Here is a 17,811-nt window from a genome sequence, read left to right as displayed (position 1 = left end):
GTTATCCGTGCACGACGCGAACCGTTCCTTCCACTTGGCACTGCAAGTTGCCTCTCTTTCTGCTTCTGCCAGAACTGCCAGAAACTCAAAGGAAACAGAAAAGAACGGAATGGGCTTGCAGAGGTGAGATTGGATCAGACACCCAAACCTCAGCTGTTGAAATGCATGTTCTACAAACGCCAGTCGCGTTACGCGTATGGGTTCAAATTCAAAAGATCCAGCATCATCCGGGGGCTGACCGCCGAAACATAGTTATAAGACACAAACAAAACCTTTCTTCCTTATTCAGCTGCTGCCACTGCTACATGCTCGTTCTACTACCTCCGCTACCATACAATTCCCACAGCCGTTGCTGGGAGCTTAGTTGGCGGCGTTGCCATTGCCCGCTGCATTGCCGTTGCCATTGCCAAAGCGGTTCGCCCCGTTCCCGAACCCGTTCCTGCCATTGCCATTGCCATTCTGGGCACCGCCATTCGCGTTTCCGTTGCCGTTCCCAAAGCCGTTCCCGAAACCGTTACGGTTCCCACCACGGCCACCACCATTGTTCGCTCCCGTTCCCGTTCCCGTTGTCGGCACGGCTGTCGCGGTCGCGGCGGGTGCGCCTCCAAGCTCCACGCTTGGCGTCTGTGTCGGGAAGTCGGCCAACGCGCTCGAGCTTGTCAGGCCGAGGATGGCGTTGACCGCCGCGAGGTTCTGCTCCTGCTCGGTGCCGCCGGCATCCTGGTTGGCCTTGACGGCCGCCGGGAGCGCGGCCTGGTTGCTGGCGACCTCCGAGTTGATGTGCTCGAGCGTCTCGCTCGTCTTGATGTTGTTGGGCCTGTTGTCGTTGGGCTTGGTGTCGGTCTGTTGCACGGCGAAGCAGCCGCCAAACGGACCGGCTTGGGCGTTGTTGCGGCACCGAACGGTGCAGATGTTGCCTGTCGAGCCGCCAATGCACGTGAAATTCTGGGGCATGGTGACGGTGATGTTGAAGTCCTGAGCCTTGGCTTGCGACAAACCGTTCGCGCCGGGGATGTTGTTGGTGACGGACAGGTTGTGGCTGAAGATGCCGGTGTTGCTGGTCTCGTCGAGGTCGCAGAAGTAAGGGCCGGCACCATCGGCATTGACCTGGTGGATGGTGACCTGTATCTCGGTGCCCGCCTTCACCTTGGTCACGCCGTTAGCCGCCAGCGCGTTCTCCGTAGCCTCGCCAACGTCGATGTTGCCGGTGAGCTTGGTGCGTCCGCAGCTGTTGACGGTCCCCGCGGCAATCTCGGCATCACGGATGATGGTCGTGTCCATCTGGCAAGGGTTGATTGTCGTGCAGTTCCTCGCGATCGCGGCGTTTACTTGAAAGCCAACAGATGGGGGCGACCCGCTTTCGCCTTGGGCGTCCAGAATCACCGCATGGGCTTCAACGAAGGCGAGCAGCGCCGCGATCGGCAGAAACTGGGCGAGCATGATGAAGATAAAGATAGGGATGAAAGGATTGTGTAGCGTTGAATGAAAAAGATGAAGTATGTAACGGCAAAAGCGAGCAAGGCGCAGCCTGCTGAGAGAAAGAATGGAATATAAACGGCTCCCTGAGCGCGACTGAACGAAGGCAGAGCGGTGGTGATGGGAATGGGTGCCCGTCAGAACTACTTGTAGTTCATGTCTTATATACCTGATCTGGCAGATCTGCATTCCTGCTGATCGGTACTCGGAACTCGGCAGAGGAGCGGGGATTCCAACGAATGCAACCCCGTATCATTCAGGGGTAAGGAGGCGCTTCGCATATCAAGATAAGACAGGGTTCAGAAACAGATACTACCCAACTTCCCAACGTAAACAAACTGCCGGAAACAACAGCTGTTCGCCTATATCCCGTTTCGGTTGATCAATTCGCGGCTTGGAAGGAGGATAACCTGTGGCTGTGAGTCTACTATGCCATTATGATGTTCAAACACAGTGAGTGGTAGAGTCGTAGGTGCAGTCAACCACCGAATTGGGAGAAGAGATCCCTCTCTCTTGGCCCAGACTGGTGCGCACGAGGGGATAGTCATTCCTCTTTCATCATGACCCGTTTGGTCGTTTGTTTATTCCATATCGTCTCAAGTTGCCCGCCCGAGAATGATACCCAAATCCTCAAGCATGTTGGAGCCTCGGCTTGTGTCGGTCAATGAACCGGAGTTGAAACAGATTGCTCTCAGCCTGCTGCCTTCAAGTCGCTCGTCGATCGCGGATCCATAGTTCTGTCCCCTTCTAGGTAAACTCTTCGTTTAGTTATCCCAGGATTCAATGAAACGATTGCTTCAAAGCCGCCTGCCGCCCTCTCCTTCTTGTCCTCATGCGTCGCGTAACACTGAGCAACCCAGGACTCGGCTCAGAGCGGGACTGTCTCAAGCCTTCTGTTCCCCATATGACAAGGCCGGCGGCAGCAACTCCCTGAGCCCCATTGTACGAAGACACAAGTAAAACAGAAGTTGAGGCGGGCGTGGTGGAGAAAACGGAGTCGTACGGAGATGTCAGCCCACAATCGGATGATAGGGGTTTCGCCTTGCAGCTGTTGGACACAAACCCCACTTGGATCCAGGATTCCAGCAACGACTGGCGCATGCGATGCACAGTCGCGGTAATAACCATGGGTAGCATGCCAGATGGAGCGACCTAACGGAGTATGCCGTGTGGATGGTTGAAGGTGGTTGACGATTGTGGCGTGAGTGCGTGTTGCGAAGAAGTAATGTTCTTACCTGGTGAAAATAGAATGTCTTCAAATAGTTATTGCGACATGTTTGCGTTATGTCGTTGGCGTCGTTGGGACAAAGGCTAGTAGGCTATGGCAAAGCACTAACTTGAGTTCCGGATTGCTTCCGGAAGCGATTTACAGTGGTAGTTATATTGTCCTTGGACGACACCATGTCGCTGAAGATGGGCTGCGTGGTCGTGGAAATGAAATTGCCTTTGAACGTCCAGCCGCTGATGGACCCGTCCATGACCACGCTGGGGTTTCCGGCTCTTCAACGCGGTGAAGTCCGCAAAGGTCGACGCGTCCGTGGCTGGCATGGGCCCGGCGTCAAACGTGTCGGCGAGTACGGGAGACGAGTGCAACTTCTGCTCGCTGCTGTTGCTACGAAATACCGGAGCGCCCCTGCGCCTACGGGAACGGGCCGCGAGTACGAGGTCAGTCGCTGCATGAGAGCTAGTGTACACGTTGTCGTGTGGGTTATACCGGGTACCCCCAGAGAACCACGCCCACCATGACAATCACGCCCATGACCACGGGCACAGCTACGAGCCTCGACATATCGCGGACCTTACTTAGGGAAAACCTTTACTATCCAGGCGATACATGCAAGTCTGATCCGCTTAGCCGGGGCATTGCCAATTTGCCACCACCTCGATCCTCCTAGATAACGATTTTACCGGCTTACTAATGGTTTCTTACCCGGACTCGCCCTTCTATCACTCAAAAGACTTGCCCCATCAAACTGGCTTTCCATGGTTGGCTAGAGCTGAAGGCCTTTGGAGAGTCAAGGCCCAGTACTAAACTAATACTAAACTAATACAAACACTGCTGTATCACCCGCGAGCAGGCTGGGTTCACTTCTCTTCCGCTTCGTAAGCCTCCAGTCATCCGTGGCTTGATCGCCCCCCCGATGGAGTCTGCTCCTCTTCCCGCCTCGTCCAGCGCCTGAGCCGCCTTCGGCTACCTTCGGCGCGTTCAACTCGGCTTCAATCAGGGGCACCTGCTCGAGGATCTATTGCAGTAGAAGATGCTGAAGGTATAGATTTTTCTTCTGCTCTCGGTAGGTCCACGTTCCCTTGATGAACTCTATGATGAGATCGTTTCGCCTCTTGACCATCCGGAGCGCCTCCTTGGCCGCGATTAGCCTGGAGTGAGCTGCTGCTAATTTCTGTTTGCGCTCTTGCGTGGTGAACCTTGAGCGCCCAGTCTTGGCTCTCTCCGTCTCTGACAAAGCTGCTTTGGCGGCCGCTACGGCGGATGCTACAGCCTCATCGGCCTGCTCTCTTTCGCTCGCACGTCGAAACGCAGCTTCGGTTATGCGTACGGTCTGGTCCGTCTCCCCCGGCCGTAACACTCCAGAGTCTACCAGCTTCTTCCAGGCTTCATCGTACTCTGGCCGCAGCCGCTTGATGGAACGCTCGTATCGATCGTGCCACGAGTACTCGTAATTGAGGTATTCGATCCATGTCGTTAGCTTGTCTTGTCGTGCCGGGTCTTTATCGAGCTGGAAGGTCCGCGTAAAGCCGTGTTTTGCGAGGCGGCGCTTGGCCTCGGCAACATATTCGGGAAACCCGCCCCGGCCGTTGTCCTCGCGCAACCACAAAAAGTACTCTCGGTAGCGCCAGTACTCATCCCTATTAAACCAGACCCTGAGCGTCTGTCGATATTCGTCGTCTGTCATCCCGGGCCACCACGTTCCGGCCTCTAAGTCTTGCCGCTTCTCCTCCTCGACAAAAGCTAGAAATCCTGCCTCCCCATCATCAACGCCCTTCTCCTCTTGCATTTTCTTGAACTTAACCCGAAGCCGCTCAACATACCGTCTCTTAGAAGCCTCATGGTCTCGCCGTCTGGATCTGCTCATGTTGGCTTCTACCTCTGCCTTTCTGCGCCTCTCTTCCTCAAAATAGGCAGCAAACTCCTCTTCCTTGTTGTATATACCTCGGTTGTATTTCTGCCAATTGCGGAAAGCCTTCCACCTCACCAGTTGTACGCGGAACAAGTTCCCGTCGAGTCTGCTCGGATTTGGACGAGACTGCCATGGCAGCAGCATCTCGCGATGTCCTTCGGGATTGTTCAGCACCTCCTCCCGAAGACTGATTGGATAGAGCGGGCGGCCGCCGCCCTTGACCAGTTCGTGGTACGCATTCGTCTCGGCTTCTTTTGTCTACGCAGCCTCGTCGTAGAAGGGAGTGGGGGATCTCTCGTAGCTCGGTGATCGAGATGCAACTGGCGGCAGCGCGTCTTGGTTGTCGGAGATTTCACGCAGTCGTGCGGCGACAACGTCCAAGTCGACCGGGCGGGACTTCGTCTTGTCATTGGCCTGAAGCGCCCCGGCCCTACGACACTGTTAGTAGCTGGAGGGAGAAACGTTAATACGGCATATAGAATTACTTCAATCGCTGAGCCAGCTGGTCGCGCTGCTCCTCGGCCAGATTCTCCCAACCGTCGAACTCGAGACCAAACCCGCCATCATCACGGCGGTTTTGCTTCATGTACTGCACGAGCTCCGCGTCGCTGAATCCGAGGATATCGTTAACAGTCAACTTTGGGGTCGTTAGATCGGAGGACGCCATTTCGCCGTCGCGCAAGGCAGGTGGGAGAGAGATGACTGCTGATGACTGCTGATGATGCAGCCGTTGGAGACAGCTGGGTGCACAGCAGTTTTGAAGGAGCGGAAGGGGTGGTTTGTGCGCACTCCGTGTTAGTAGACTGACCTGCCCTGCGTGTGCTGCCATCTGGCTTGCCCATCGCCTTCCAGGTTCCCATGTCCAGACCATCCACCAGTCCGGTCAATCTTGCCCTGCTTGTTGTCTGCATAACTTCACTTGTGTTAGGCAACTGCAACGCTAACCAACCATGCAACTTCCCAGGAGTCAGGCAGACTAATCAAGTAAACGTTTCAACTGCCGGCTACGTGGCGTGCATCAAAGAAGCATCGAATGCAGTGACGTCCTACGCCGGCGGAGGGCTCGGTTTAAAACACGGGGATGAAGCAACGCGCCTGTTGCATCCACCGTTCCATTTTCTTCGTCTCCCCTTCATGGTACATGCGCATCTCAGCATGGCAGATACGGATCTCATCGCATGCCTGTATCCCTTTGTGGATCGCCAGGCTGTCGGCCAGAAGGCAAAAAAGGTGATCAAAGCGAAGCCGAACAGGAACCGGCTCATCCTTCCGCGGCTTACGGAAACTGAGCAGCCGCAGCTCAGTCGCCGCGAGAGAGAGTCGGCGCCGCTCGAACAGCCGCGGGAGCAGGTGCCGGCGTACTTTCACCACCCGGGCCTCGAACTGCGGTTTAGCCGCGGCCCACTAACTCCTTACGGCTTCCTCTTTGGGCATGACGAAAATTCGGACGTCGTCCTCGAGTGCGATATACCGTCTTTCAGCGCCCATCATTTCGCCCTGACGTTCGACGACCACCATCGCCCGATCATAAAGGATCTGGGCTCGTATAATGGAACCGAGGTCACGTACGACGGGGTAGGCGAAGGGCGGCGCAGCGATTTCGTCTGGGTCATCGGCGGGCACGATGTCCCTCGGAAGATCACGACAATCGTCATTTGTGTCCACGAGAGCCTCAAGTTCCAGATCGTCGTCACTGACCACGACATTACTTCACCGCCATACATCGACAACGTCAAGCGGTTCCGTCAGGGGATGGCGAACGCGGAGAGTCTGTTCGGTCGGCTCGACCTTCGGAGTCGTCCGCATACCGAGCGTGCAAGTCAAGCACATACGCCTGGCACTGGTCCCATCGTCCTGAGGAAGAAGCTCGGCGAAGGAACCTTCGGGGTTGTAACACGTCTCTGGGATGTTAGCACCGCAGCTGAATGCGCCCTTAAAGAGCCATCCGAGCGGGCCACCCGGAACGGATGGGTCAACCTCGATGCGTGGAGAAAGGAAGCTCGTATCATGGGACTCGTCTCTCATGTACGTAGGTACCGTACCCCCTTGGAACTACTAGTCTAATATTTGTTAGGATCGAATCGTGAGACTCATTCGCTCGGACTTTACTCCAGTACCTCAATTGCGGTTTGAGTACATCCCTGGTGGAAACCTCAGCGACTACCACGATCTCTCTGAATGCGAGTGTCTACAGGTCCTCCGTCAGTGTCTATCAGCACTCGTACACCTTCATGGACGGGAGCCGCCAATCGTACATCGAGACATCAAGCCAAGCAATATCCTTGTCCAACATCGACATGCTGGTAACATTGATGTCAAACTTGGAGACTTCGGTCTCTTGAGAGAAGGCCCCGATCCGACAACGATCTGCGGCTCTCTGCGATATCTTGCCCCCGAGATCTACGCCGAACAGGACAGAAGAAGGATTCATTCCGACGAAAAGAATTACACTCCGGCGGTCGACATCTGGTCTCTTGGCGTGGCTGTCTTAGAATGCGCGGGCGAGCTTCCATCCGGCGGCTAAGCCAGAGGGGTCCGTTGGTGCGAGGAGATCGTTAAGAAGCTCTGGAAAGACCTCAAGCGCGGTCCGGATGATATGAAACAGTTCTTGTGGGACACTATGGTAATCCTGAAGCCGGAGTCACGATGTTAAGCCCAGTATTGCTACGATCAGGTCCAGCTCCTTGCTGATCCGGCCCAAGATCGTTGGCAGACCCCAACCCCCGACGTGGGTTTGGCCGGGTCAAACGGCCCGGCTCCTGACAGCGTGGTATCATCATCCACCCGAAAGAGGACAAAGGATTCCCCGTCATCTAGCCATAGAACTACGAAGCGACACGCTGTGAGCAGTCAGCTGCCACCGTCCGAGCCGCAGCTACCTCCCGAGCTATGGGACGTGGTCCATCCGCTTGGCGGTGGGTCCTCGCTCGCGGCATTCATCGGGCAAGAGATGTCCGATAATCTTGATTCGAACTCTTCGACCACTCGAACCACTGCCCCGCGGAGCGTACAGGGTCACGTGGATGACGACCCAAATAGGGTTCAGCTATCAGAAGTCGTCCGGCCAGACCCTCCTGCCGGCGGAAATGCCTCGGTACCATCTGGGGCCGAAGTTGTCGCAGTTGCTCTGACCGCGAAATTACTCACTGGAATCAGTGAAGGCAGCTAAGGCGCGGGGGGCGGGGCGAATCGGCTAGGGGTTTTGGGTTGAGCGACATGCAGAGTTTCGCTAGTAATTACTGTACGGTACTGCATGGGCGAGGGACAGCCCCAGCTTGTTACAAGTCCAACATTGCTTTCAGGTCCTATCATTAACTCTTCTCGTGGACATTGAGTACCGAATTCTCTTTCGTTCTGTTTGTGCATGCCACGTGATCGCATCTAGTTCTCCATAACATGGCGCACAGACCGTCCAGGCGCTTATGTAAGGTGGCACGCAAATCCCTCTCAATCCTCACATCAATTCATCATTAACAACCCCGTCCATCGTCTATCTTTGTTTGTGGCATCACAACCATTGTCATCGCGAACCGCGCTGCAAGAGGACGCATCAACCGAGCCAACAAGCAGACGGCCCTTCTTCTAGGGACTCGTACAGCGCACCTCCGGTGTGCTCCCGAGTTACCGTGCACGTCTTGCCAGTGGCTGACATCGGGCGACACTTGTCCCTCGCGCCCTCGATCGCTTGGCCGACTCCCACCCCTCGGACGCGTTGTATGCACCACCTCCCTGGGAAGGATCGGGATCTTGGGAAGGGGCTTGGCTCTCTCACGAGCGGCCGCGCCTCCTGTCCGCGAAACTAGTTTCACCGCTGTCGGCCTGGCTGGGACGGGCGGGAGTTGCGGTCTGCATAGCGGCGTCTGACGCGACAACTCGGTCTGGCACAGCCTCTGCGGGCGTCTTTCCTGGCCGGTAAGCTGCCCTCTCGCTTGTTTCAATTGACCTTGTGCACAGGTACACCTACCGATCATGGCCGACAGTCCCGATACCATGGAAGAGACCGAGTCCAGCTTCGAAGTCCGCGGACCGGCCGTGGTCTCTTGGGAATCGCAGAGCAGCGATACGCCGCGCTACGTCAATCCGGACCCCGCGAACAAACGCGTGGTACTTGAAGTCTGCCTCGACCGATCCGCTTGCCTTTTCCGGCTACGCGTCCCCATCCGGCTCAAGAGTCTCGACAACACCTACCTCTACTTCCACATTCCTCCTGACCATATCTCGTCGCTCGAATGGACCATCGACTCTGACGCTCCCGGTGTCGTGCGCCAGCAGCTGAATGGCAGCCTGACTCGCCTCAAATTCCGTCTGTGCACCCCCGGGCAGCTGGTCGTACCGGCCCAGCAATCCCTCGAACCGAAAAAGCCGGCGACGGCGCGTGCTATCGAGGCCCTGGTCTCCTTAGCCGCCGTCGACTCGCTGTCGGTCTACGTCGAACATACTGTCCTATCCAAACCGCGCCTCGAACTTCTTGAAGCCGCCGTCAAGTCCGGCGCCTCGTCGCCGCCCGCGCGACTCCTCGACCTACGCAGCCTCTATAACGGCAAGGGGGGCAAATACTTTCCTTCCCCCGTCGACGAGAATGGCACCAGCACGGCATCCGACGACGCTGCTTCCACCGTCGCTGTCGACACCCCGCCGCCGTACGACGAGATTGGCGCGGGGCCTCCTATGCCCCCCATCGTACAAGGTGAGAGCGTTGTCCCGTACTGCATTTCGTGTCACGCCGCTCTAATGCGTACGGTCTCTAGCCGACAAGTTAGGGAAGCGGACCCGTCACAGTAGCGGTAGTAGGAGCGGCATCGGTTCGCCCGCCCGACCTCTCAAGCGAGTCACCCACGTCCGGGACGTCCAGGATGCCTCGGCGAGTGTCTCTATTACCGAGCAGGTCTTGAAGTCCGGGCTAGAGTTGTCCGAGGAGTCCGGGCTTCTCGCCCAACTCCTGGCTCTGGTCAAGATGCAACAAGAGACGATCGAGCGGCTCAACGACACGGTTGCTGGGCTGGAGTCGCGCGTGGCGGAGATGCAAGGGCGCCTTGACGAGACGGGCGATAAGGTAGATGTCCTGGACGTTAGTGTATGCGAATTAGGACAGGGCGTCGATACACTGGAGAGCCAGATGCCGGACATTGAAGACATCTTGGAAGAGGCCCTGAAGAGGAAGATCAGTGACGAGGTACAGGAGCAGGTAGAAGAGAGGATGCAGGACATTTTTTCCAGAATTAGGAATGCATTTCGTGACTACTTCCCATCTTTGCTGCGTGACATGCTGCAGATCGGGCCGATACGTTGCTCTTGCTCTTCTATCTCCAGGCGAGCAACTAATAGTAGAAAGGACCCCCCTGCACCCCGCAATCGCGTACCCTAAGGAGGTGGTTCGCCGGTGCTTGTTGCATTACTCAGTACCAGTTCCTATAGTCACGGGCATCGCCAGGGCAGGACGCGGAGGTTGGCACGGTGTGGCGGAGCATGGTCGTGCCTGGGAGTTGGACCGGGTTGAAGCGCAGCTGCGGATTGCCGGGCTTCGTCCAGTTGGGGCGGCAGTACTGGTTGCAGTCGTACTAACTACCTACCTAAAGAAGAAACTGATGTAGTCGCCGCCGAGATCAGTGACGCCGTAGTCGCCGGTCCGGGACAGGATCACCCTGTCGGATAAGACGAACTCGTGCTGCGAGATGCCGCCTCATAGTTCGCACAGCCCGTTGTTTCCGCCGGAGACTTGTAGCTAAAGTCTACCGAGGAGGTACGATTAGTTCAACGGTTGTTTGATCCGTGTCGCCGTGCACCTACCGTTTAGCTCCTGTATGAGCTGCGGCCATGCGCTTCAATCGCCCCTCCAATTGGTATTGGTATCGGACTTTTGCTAGTTAGTTCTAAATGGAGGGCTTAACCAGTGCTTTCTAGCCAGCCTAGGAAGCCGTTCTTGTCCAACAGCCACACTAAGGTCACGCTAATCTTGTTAATCTTATTAACGATAACGTATCTTATAAGCGAGCGAGACATATAAGCGAGCGAGACACTAAGTTCTTGGCACGATGCGTCCTTCTTCAACCACCCCCAACAGCGCGTTTTTCCTATAACCAAGAATGTCTTCCGCTTCAAAGGAAGCTAGGGTAATCTTGGCCCTTCAAGCTCTTCAAAATGACACGAAACTGAGCCTCCGAGCCGCGGCCAAGCTCTATAACGTACTAGTTTCAACCCTCGGCCACCGACGTACCGGCCGAGCTATACGACACGATCTTCCAGCTAACTCGCGGAAGCTTACCGATCTAGAAGAGAAGGCTCTTATTCAGTATATAATTGAGTTATCCGAGCGAGCTTTTCTACCAAGACTCCGTGGTATAGAAGATATGGCCAACCAACTGCTATATATACGCGACGCGCCCTCTGTCGGCAAGCTCTGGGCCTATAACTTCGTCAAACGCCAGCCAGCCCTCCGTATACGTTGGTCGTATCGATACGACTACCAGAGGGCTAAGTACAAGGATCTAGAGGTCATTGGCGAGTGGTTTGCACTTGTACGGAATACCAAGGCCAAGTATAGTATTATAGATGACAATATCTATAACTTCGACGAGACTGGGTTTATAATGGGCATTATCTTTATGGGCATGGTGGTTACAACCTCTGATGGCTATAGTAAGGTAAAGCTGGCCTAGCCTGGCAACCGCGAGTGGGCAACGGTGATCTAGGGAGTCAATGCTCTTAGCTGGGCCATCCCTCCGTTTATCATCTTGGCCGCATAGTACTATCTCGCTAACTGGTATACCGAGTACAACCTCCTAGCCAACTGGCGTATTGCAACTACCGACAACGGCTGGACAACTAATGCCGTAGGCCTGGATTGGATCAAGCACTTCGACTACTATACAGCGCCCTAGGCAAAGGGCAAGTACCGGCTGTTGATCCTCGACGGCCACAACAGCTACTACTCGACCGAATTCGAGCTCTATTGCCAGCAGAACAATATTATCACGCTTTGTATACCTCCGCATTCCTCGCACCTCCTCCAGCCACTCGATATTAGCTGCTTTGGGCCACTAAAGCAGGCGTACGGTCGCTAGGTTAAGGACTTGATACGCGTATATATTAACTACGTAAGCAAGCTCGAGTTCCTCTGTAGCTTCCGCAAGGCCTTCTTCCCCTCGATAACGGGGAAGAATATCCAAGGTGGCTTTGCAGGTGCTGGCCTTATACCGTACGATTAAGAGAAGGTACTATCTAAGCTGGATATAAAGCTCCGTATACTAACGCCCCTGAACTTGCAGGCTAGTATATTATAACCTTGGGTATTCTAGACGCTATATAACCCTCGAGAAGCCAACTCGCAGTCAACGCTCATCAAGACTTATATTGCCAACCATCAAAATAGCTCCCTAACTTCGATATTGTCTGCTATGGACTAGCTTACCAAGGGTACGATAGCTATAATGTACCAGGTGGCCCTCCTTCAGGCAGAGGTGTCTTTGCTCCGCAAGGCTAACGAGGCGCTAAGCAAGCGCCGGAGAGCCAAAAGAACACGCGTATAGCTTAGAGGATCGCTTGCAGTACAAGATGCAAAGGATCAACTGGACCAGAAGGCCGTGGTTGGGGAGGTGGTGCAAGAAAAGGAGCAGGATAGTGGTGGTGCAGGGGGGGCTTATACGAAGGTTCGGTGCTGTGGTGTGTGCGGCAAGCCTGGCCATAATGCCTGTACGTGCCAGGAGGTTGCAGAAGGGTCTGATTCAGCTGTCTCTGATGTAATTGTAGTTGGTTCCTAGTGTTGTTGTGTTGCAATTGAGGATAGTTGTTATAGAGTGGTGGAGAGTGTCTCGCTCGCTTATATGTCTCGCTCGCTTATAAGATACGTTAGGCTACTACCTAGGTACATTTGGCTAGCGACTTGATGCGGTAAGTGCACCGTATACTACAATATGCATAGAAATCAAGTAAGAAGAAGGAGGAGGATGATTTAAGAAGAGAGTGGCTTGCCTGCACGGAAGATACTCCACACACATGTCGGCATGCCTATGGTACTTACTTACCTTTTCGAGCTCGGTCCGCAATTGCCGCACGGCAGCCGCGAGAGTCTTGATGTGTTGAGAGCGTTCGGAGTGGTCCGCCTTCCACGCGGCAGCTGAGTATAGCAAGTTCCTCGCTACCTTGATAGCCGCGATGAAGGATTCGTCCCAGGGCTGGAGCGCAGGATTGGTCGGGAGAACAGGGGGGCTTGAATCAATCTCAAAGTCTTGGATGCACGATGCGCACCCCAAAAGGAGGGAAAGGCTTTTGTCAGAAACGTATATTGTCCAGAAAATGCGGCGCATGACCTCTGCGTTCCCCGTCCGGTCGATTTGGTATGTTCTCTCGCAGCGATATCCGAGTGTCTGGCAATGGGCTCGCTGTTATGGCAATCAGACTCGAGAAAAGACGAGGTTTGGCTTCTTCTTGAGCTTGATCACCTAACAGGAAGTTAATGGGCACGTGTGTGTCAGTCAGGTATATGTCGGACATTTGCTTGGCGCCATCACGCCCTCGGTCATGGATTTGACTCACACCCATTGTCAAAGCAAGAATGTTTTCAGAGGTAGGTAGAGCGAGTACATCGTACGTCTCCAGCCCAGCGTTGACGTTGTGCTCACACTTAGCCAGGCACGCCTTGAGATTATAACCCTAACTCTTCGTATAAGTCGACCACCCCCCATTCCGCCCACTTTGTAAGTCTTGGCGTCTAAACCACCCATCTTCTTCAACACCATCTATTACAGTCTGTTCAACCCACCACAATACAGGAAGCATCTGATTCGGGGATTTCTGACCTGCTCTCTTCAATGCCAGACTCTTCAATACGGCCAGCCTCAATTTGAGCCCGGTGGACCTGTCCAATGGAAGCGAACTGCTTGTTCGGATCCGGGACCACCCTCTTTCTTCTCGACGGCCGGGCTGCCTCTAACTGAACCTTCAGAGCCTTGTTTTCCTGTTGTAATTAAGATAACTGGAAGTCCTTCTCGTCAAATGCATTCTTAACCTTCCTGAATAAAAGCCGTCGTGTAGAAAGATCTTGCCGCCGGATAGCCAGGTTGGTTAGGTGACCGCGAAGGTCTACCTTCTTGCGTGGTGTCTGGAATTCGACCTCCTGAGCCATAGTTATGGTCTGGCTAGGTAGCCTAGATGCCGGGGTCTATAGTAGTAGTAGTGGATCGTCTTTTCTAAGCGCCTGGTTTGAAGTTTCTAATAAAAGAGGGCTTATTAGTAGTTTCGCTATATTAAGAGGCTATAACCTGGATGCCTTCCACCTAGCTTTGATATTATGAGCTGTAATTGCCTCCCTGCGAGCCTTGACGAGGCACCGTAATATCAACTGCTTGCCTAATGCCGTAGTTTCTAACCAGCTGGTTAACTAGTTGAGGAGCTTGCTGTGACAGTGGAGCATAAACCTAACCTACTCGGCTATGTACACCTTCCGAAAAGGATGTCGGAATCGCAAGTCCCTCGGACTTGCGACTCGGTAGATTATATCTTCCCTGACGGCAAGCACCCCGTAGGCAGCACTTGCCGTCACACTTGCGGTAGGTATGCTTCAGGGGGGAGAACACTGATAAATCCAATGGCTGGAGGACGTAGGAGGTATAGGCTGGTAAAAAGAGTAGTTGGCTATTGTTGCTGAAGCACTCCTATATAAACTTAGTGCTTATATGGCTATCGTGGCTGTCCAGTATTAATAGACGCTTCTAGGTAGGATCTTGCGGCTGGGTCCGGGGGATAAAGACCTGTTATAGGCATTTGTCACGAATTAAGCCAACAGGACAGCTGCAGGTGGGACAACCCGACGGGTGGCGCAGGGCGCACCCGAACCAATCATTTAGGACCAATAAGAAGGAGCTCTAAGGTGTTCTAGGGAGCAGACAAGAGCTTAGGGAGCTAAGCCAATCAACGCAAAGGAATGGAAGCTCTCGATGGAGTCAACAGAGCACCGAGCTCTAGGGAGCTCTATAGAGCACATGAGAGCACCCAGAGATAGCCAGTATATAGTCACTCGTTCTGGAGGACTCTGGGAGTTCTCCAGTGAGCAATACAAGCAATAGCCTCCACCTATTGTGCAGACATTGCGACTAGCATTGTTATGAACCTTTTGGCTTCACTGAGACCTATAGTCCGACCAGCAGATACCTTCGACTAGCGAACCCTTTCAGAGGCAGGACTGCCTGTGGTTTCGTCATATAAGTGTCTGTTGCGGTTCGGCCGCAGTTGAATGGGTCTGAGTACCACGAAGGCGGTCGCGAATAGTAGAGCGTGAGATGCCGAACTCACTATAGATGCTTCGCAATGACTGGCGCCCAAGACGGTATTGCTCAACTGCATCTTGTATATCTTGCTCTGAGTAAGCCATCTTGAACTGGCAATCAGTTTGATATAAAAAAAAGGCCGTTTGGCCAGAGATTGAGTGAGTTGTGGTAAGTTGAAGTGGTTGGGTTGAAAAAGCGGTGTGGACTTACAAAGTGGGCGGAATGGGGGTGGTTGGCGGAATGGGGGGTGGTCGACTTAACTACTCCTTCAAGTCCAGCGCTTCCTCTTAGATTGAGGGGCTTGCTTATCGCTCATCATCTTAAACGTCGTCTTCACGTATATTAGCTAACTAGTTGCTAACTAATAATCGCAATGTGTCACGAATTAACCAACGGCAGGCTACAGGGCAGACGGCCGTATATAGGGACGCGGGGACGTCCCGAGCCAATCATTTGGACAACTAGGCGGACCAGTCAGAGACGGGCAAAGGTGCTAAGGTGCCAATGCCGCTGAGCACTCTATAGGATGTAAGCGATTAGAGTGATTAGGGGCATATTACGATAAGCACCTGAGTGCTTATCCGAATCGAAGCACTGAGCACCCAAGAAGATAGCTAGTATATAGTCACTCGTTCTAGAGGACTCTGGGAGTTCTCCAGTAAGCAATACAAGCAGTAAAGTAGCCCTACGTTATTGTATAGACATTGCGACTTGCATTGTTATGAACCTTTTGGCTTCACCGAGACCTATAGTCCGACTAGCAGTTACCTTCGACCGGCGAACCCTTTTAGAGGCAGGACTGCCTATAGTTTCGTCATACGTTGCTTACTCCCTTTGACTCTATCATAGTTCAGATCGAAGGTAACATCGATCATCATGGCGCCTTAGACACCTAGTACCCTAGGCTCCCAGGGCTAGACCGCGACTATACAGCAAATGCAGCAGGTCATCGAAGCCCTTAACACGAGGATTGCCTAGCTTAAGGCCTAGAAAGATAATATCTAGGTCCTCAAGGCTCTTAACGATAAGATCACCTAGCTCGAGGCCGAGAATAGCAATATATAGCAACTCGTTAACAAGGCCTATAATAGCAAGCCCAAGGACAAGGCCAAACTCGAAGCATCCCCCAAGTATAGAGGCGATAAAGAAGGACTTATTAGATTCCTTATATCTATAAGGGCCTACCTCAAGTACTACCTAGATAAGTTTATAGACGAATCTATCAAAGTTATATTTATCTCCTTATAGCTCGAGGGGAAGATACTTCGATAGTTTAAACCTACCCTTAAGGATTGGCTAACCAATAGTACGAACACTTAAGACGACTTCACTATTGATATTTTCAAATCGTACGATAAATTCGAGCAGGAAATCTAGAAGGTGTTCGGAGACTATAATAAGAAGCTCTATATATAGAAGCGACTCGTACGCCTAAGGCAGACAAAGTCAGCGGCTGCCTACGCTATATAGTTCCGCCAGGATTCACTTTGGTATAAGATTAATAATAAAGGTCTTATATAGTTGTTCTATAATAGTTTAAAGGAAGAAGTCAAGGATGAACTATATTAAAAGGATCGACCCGATACGCTTGACAAATATATTACTATAGCCATCCGTATCGACGATCGAATTTACGCCAGGCGCCAGTAATATAAGAGATACGGAACGCAGCCTATATTCGTCAAGGCCAATAACAAGAAAAAGCGACAATATCCTAGCATATTATATAGCACCTATGCTGGACCGATGGATGTAGATGCCACCTAGTATAAGGATAACGTATCTTATCAGCGAGCTGATCATATCAGCGAGCCGATCAATTTCCACCACACCAAAACATCTATCCTCAATTACAATACACTAACACTAGGAACCAACTATAATTACATCAGAAACAGCTGAATCAGACCCTTCTGCAACCTCCTGGCACGTACGTACATTATGGCCAGGCTTGCCGCACACACCACAGCACCGAACCTTCGTACAACCCCCCCCTGTACTACCACCGTCCGGCTGCGTTTCTTGTATCACCTCCCCAACCACGGCCTTCTGGTCTAGTAGATCCTTTGCATCCTGTACTGCAAGTGATCCTCCAAGCTGCACGCGTGTTCTTTTGGCTCTCCGGCGCTTGCTTAGTGCCTCGTTGGCCTTACGGAGCGAAGAGACCTCTGACCGAAGGAGGGCCACCTGGTGTATTATAGCCATCGTACTATTAGTAAGTTGATCCACAGCACCTAATATTAAAGTTGGAGAGCTGTTTTGATGGTTGGCAATGCGAGTCTTGATAAGTGTTGACTGCGTTTCGGCTTCTTGGGGGTTGTATGGTGTCTGGAAGACCCAAGATTGTACAGTGCTAGGTCGTAAGGTTAGAGGTGTCGGTGTACGAAGCTTTACGTCTAGCGTAGAAAGGACCCTCTCTAGATCGTATAGTACTAGGCCAGCCCCTATAAAGCCACCCTATATGTTCTTCTCCGTTATAGAAGCAAAGAAGGCCTCGCGAAAGCCGCAGAGGAACTCGAGCTTGCTAATGTAGTTGATATACGCGCGCATTAAGTCCTCAATCTGGCGACCGTATGACTGTTTCAACGGCCTAAAGCAGCCAATATCGAGTGGCTGGAGCTTGTAGGAGGAATATAGAGGCATGCAGAGCGTAATAATGTTATTCTCCTGGCAGTAGAGCTCGAATTCGGTAGAGTAGTAGCTTTCGTAGCCGTCGAGGATCAACAACCGCTTTTTGCCCTTTGTACGAGGTACTATATAGAAGTCGAAGTGCTTGATCCAATCTAGGCCTGCCGTATTAGTAGTCCAGCCGTTGTCGGTAGTTATAATGCGCCAGTTTGCTAGGAGGTTGCACTCGGTATACCAGTTGGCGAGATAGTATTGCGCGGCCAAGATGATGAAGGGCGGGATAGCCCAGCCAAGTGCATTGACTTCCT

At 53.1% G+C, this 17,811-nt stretch overlaps 5 protein-coding genes across 5 annotated transcripts; 2 read left to right on the top strand and 3 right to left on the bottom strand.

Annotated features, from left to right (window-relative positions):
• Nucleotides 1–360: 360 nt before the first annotated feature.
• On the bottom strand, nt 361–1,440 carry B0T15DRAFT_495392 (uncharacterized protein; the record flags this gene model as incomplete). Its single annotated transcript, XM_062867094.1, has 1 exon — nt 361–1,440. The coding sequence occupies one exon, from the start codon at nt 1,438–1,440 to the stop codon at nt 361–363; it is 1,080 nt and encodes a 359-aa protein (XP_062718599.1).
• Nucleotides 1,441–3,719: 2,279 nt separating this feature from the next.
• Nucleotides 3,720–5,280, bottom strand: B0T15DRAFT_504125 (uncharacterized protein; the record flags this gene model as incomplete). The annotated part of the gene is made up of 3 exons (XM_062867487.1): nt 3,720–4,871; nt 4,935–5,043; nt 5,099–5,280. The coding sequence occupies 3 exons, from the start codon at nt 5,278–5,280 to the stop codon at nt 3,720–3,722; spliced, it is 1,443 nt and encodes a 480-aa protein (XP_062718598.1).
• A 554-nt stretch (nt 5,281–5,834) lies between these two features.
• Nucleotides 5,835–7,350, top strand: B0T15DRAFT_256976 (kinase-like domain-containing protein; the record flags this gene model as incomplete). Its single annotated transcript, XM_062863262.1, has 2 exons — nt 5,835–6,638; nt 6,688–7,350. Coding segments are annotated over 2 exons (1,254 nt in total), but the record flags the coding sequence as incomplete, so codon positions are not given.
• Nucleotides 7,351–8,582: 1,232 nt separating this feature from the next.
• Nucleotides 8,583–10,175, top strand: B0T15DRAFT_513051 (uncharacterized protein; the record flags this gene model as incomplete). The annotated part of the gene is made up of 3 exons (XM_062868021.1): nt 8,583–9,300; nt 9,362–9,798; nt 10,029–10,175. The coding sequence occupies 3 exons, from the start codon at nt 8,583–8,585 to the stop codon at nt 10,173–10,175; spliced, it is 1,302 nt and encodes a 433-aa protein (XP_062718596.1).
• A 2,450-nt stretch (nt 10,176–12,625) lies between these two features.
• Nucleotides 12,626–12,985, bottom strand: B0T15DRAFT_383346 (uncharacterized protein; the record flags this gene model as incomplete). The annotated part of the gene is made up of 1 exon (XM_062864260.1): nt 12,626–12,985. A coding segment is annotated over one exon (360 nt), but the record flags the coding sequence as incomplete, so codon positions are not given.
• Nucleotides 12,986–17,811: the final 4,826 nt, after the last annotated feature.

This window comes from Chaetomium strumarium, assembly GCF_033439665.1.
Source record: "Chaetomium strumarium strain CBS 333.67 chromosome Unknown B0T15scaffold_6, whole genome shotgun sequence".
Lineage (NCBI taxonomy): Eukaryota > Fungi > Ascomycota > Sordariomycetes > Sordariales > Chaetomiaceae > Chaetomium > Chaetomium strumarium.
This window is presented reverse-complemented; position numbering and strand designations above follow the sequence as displayed.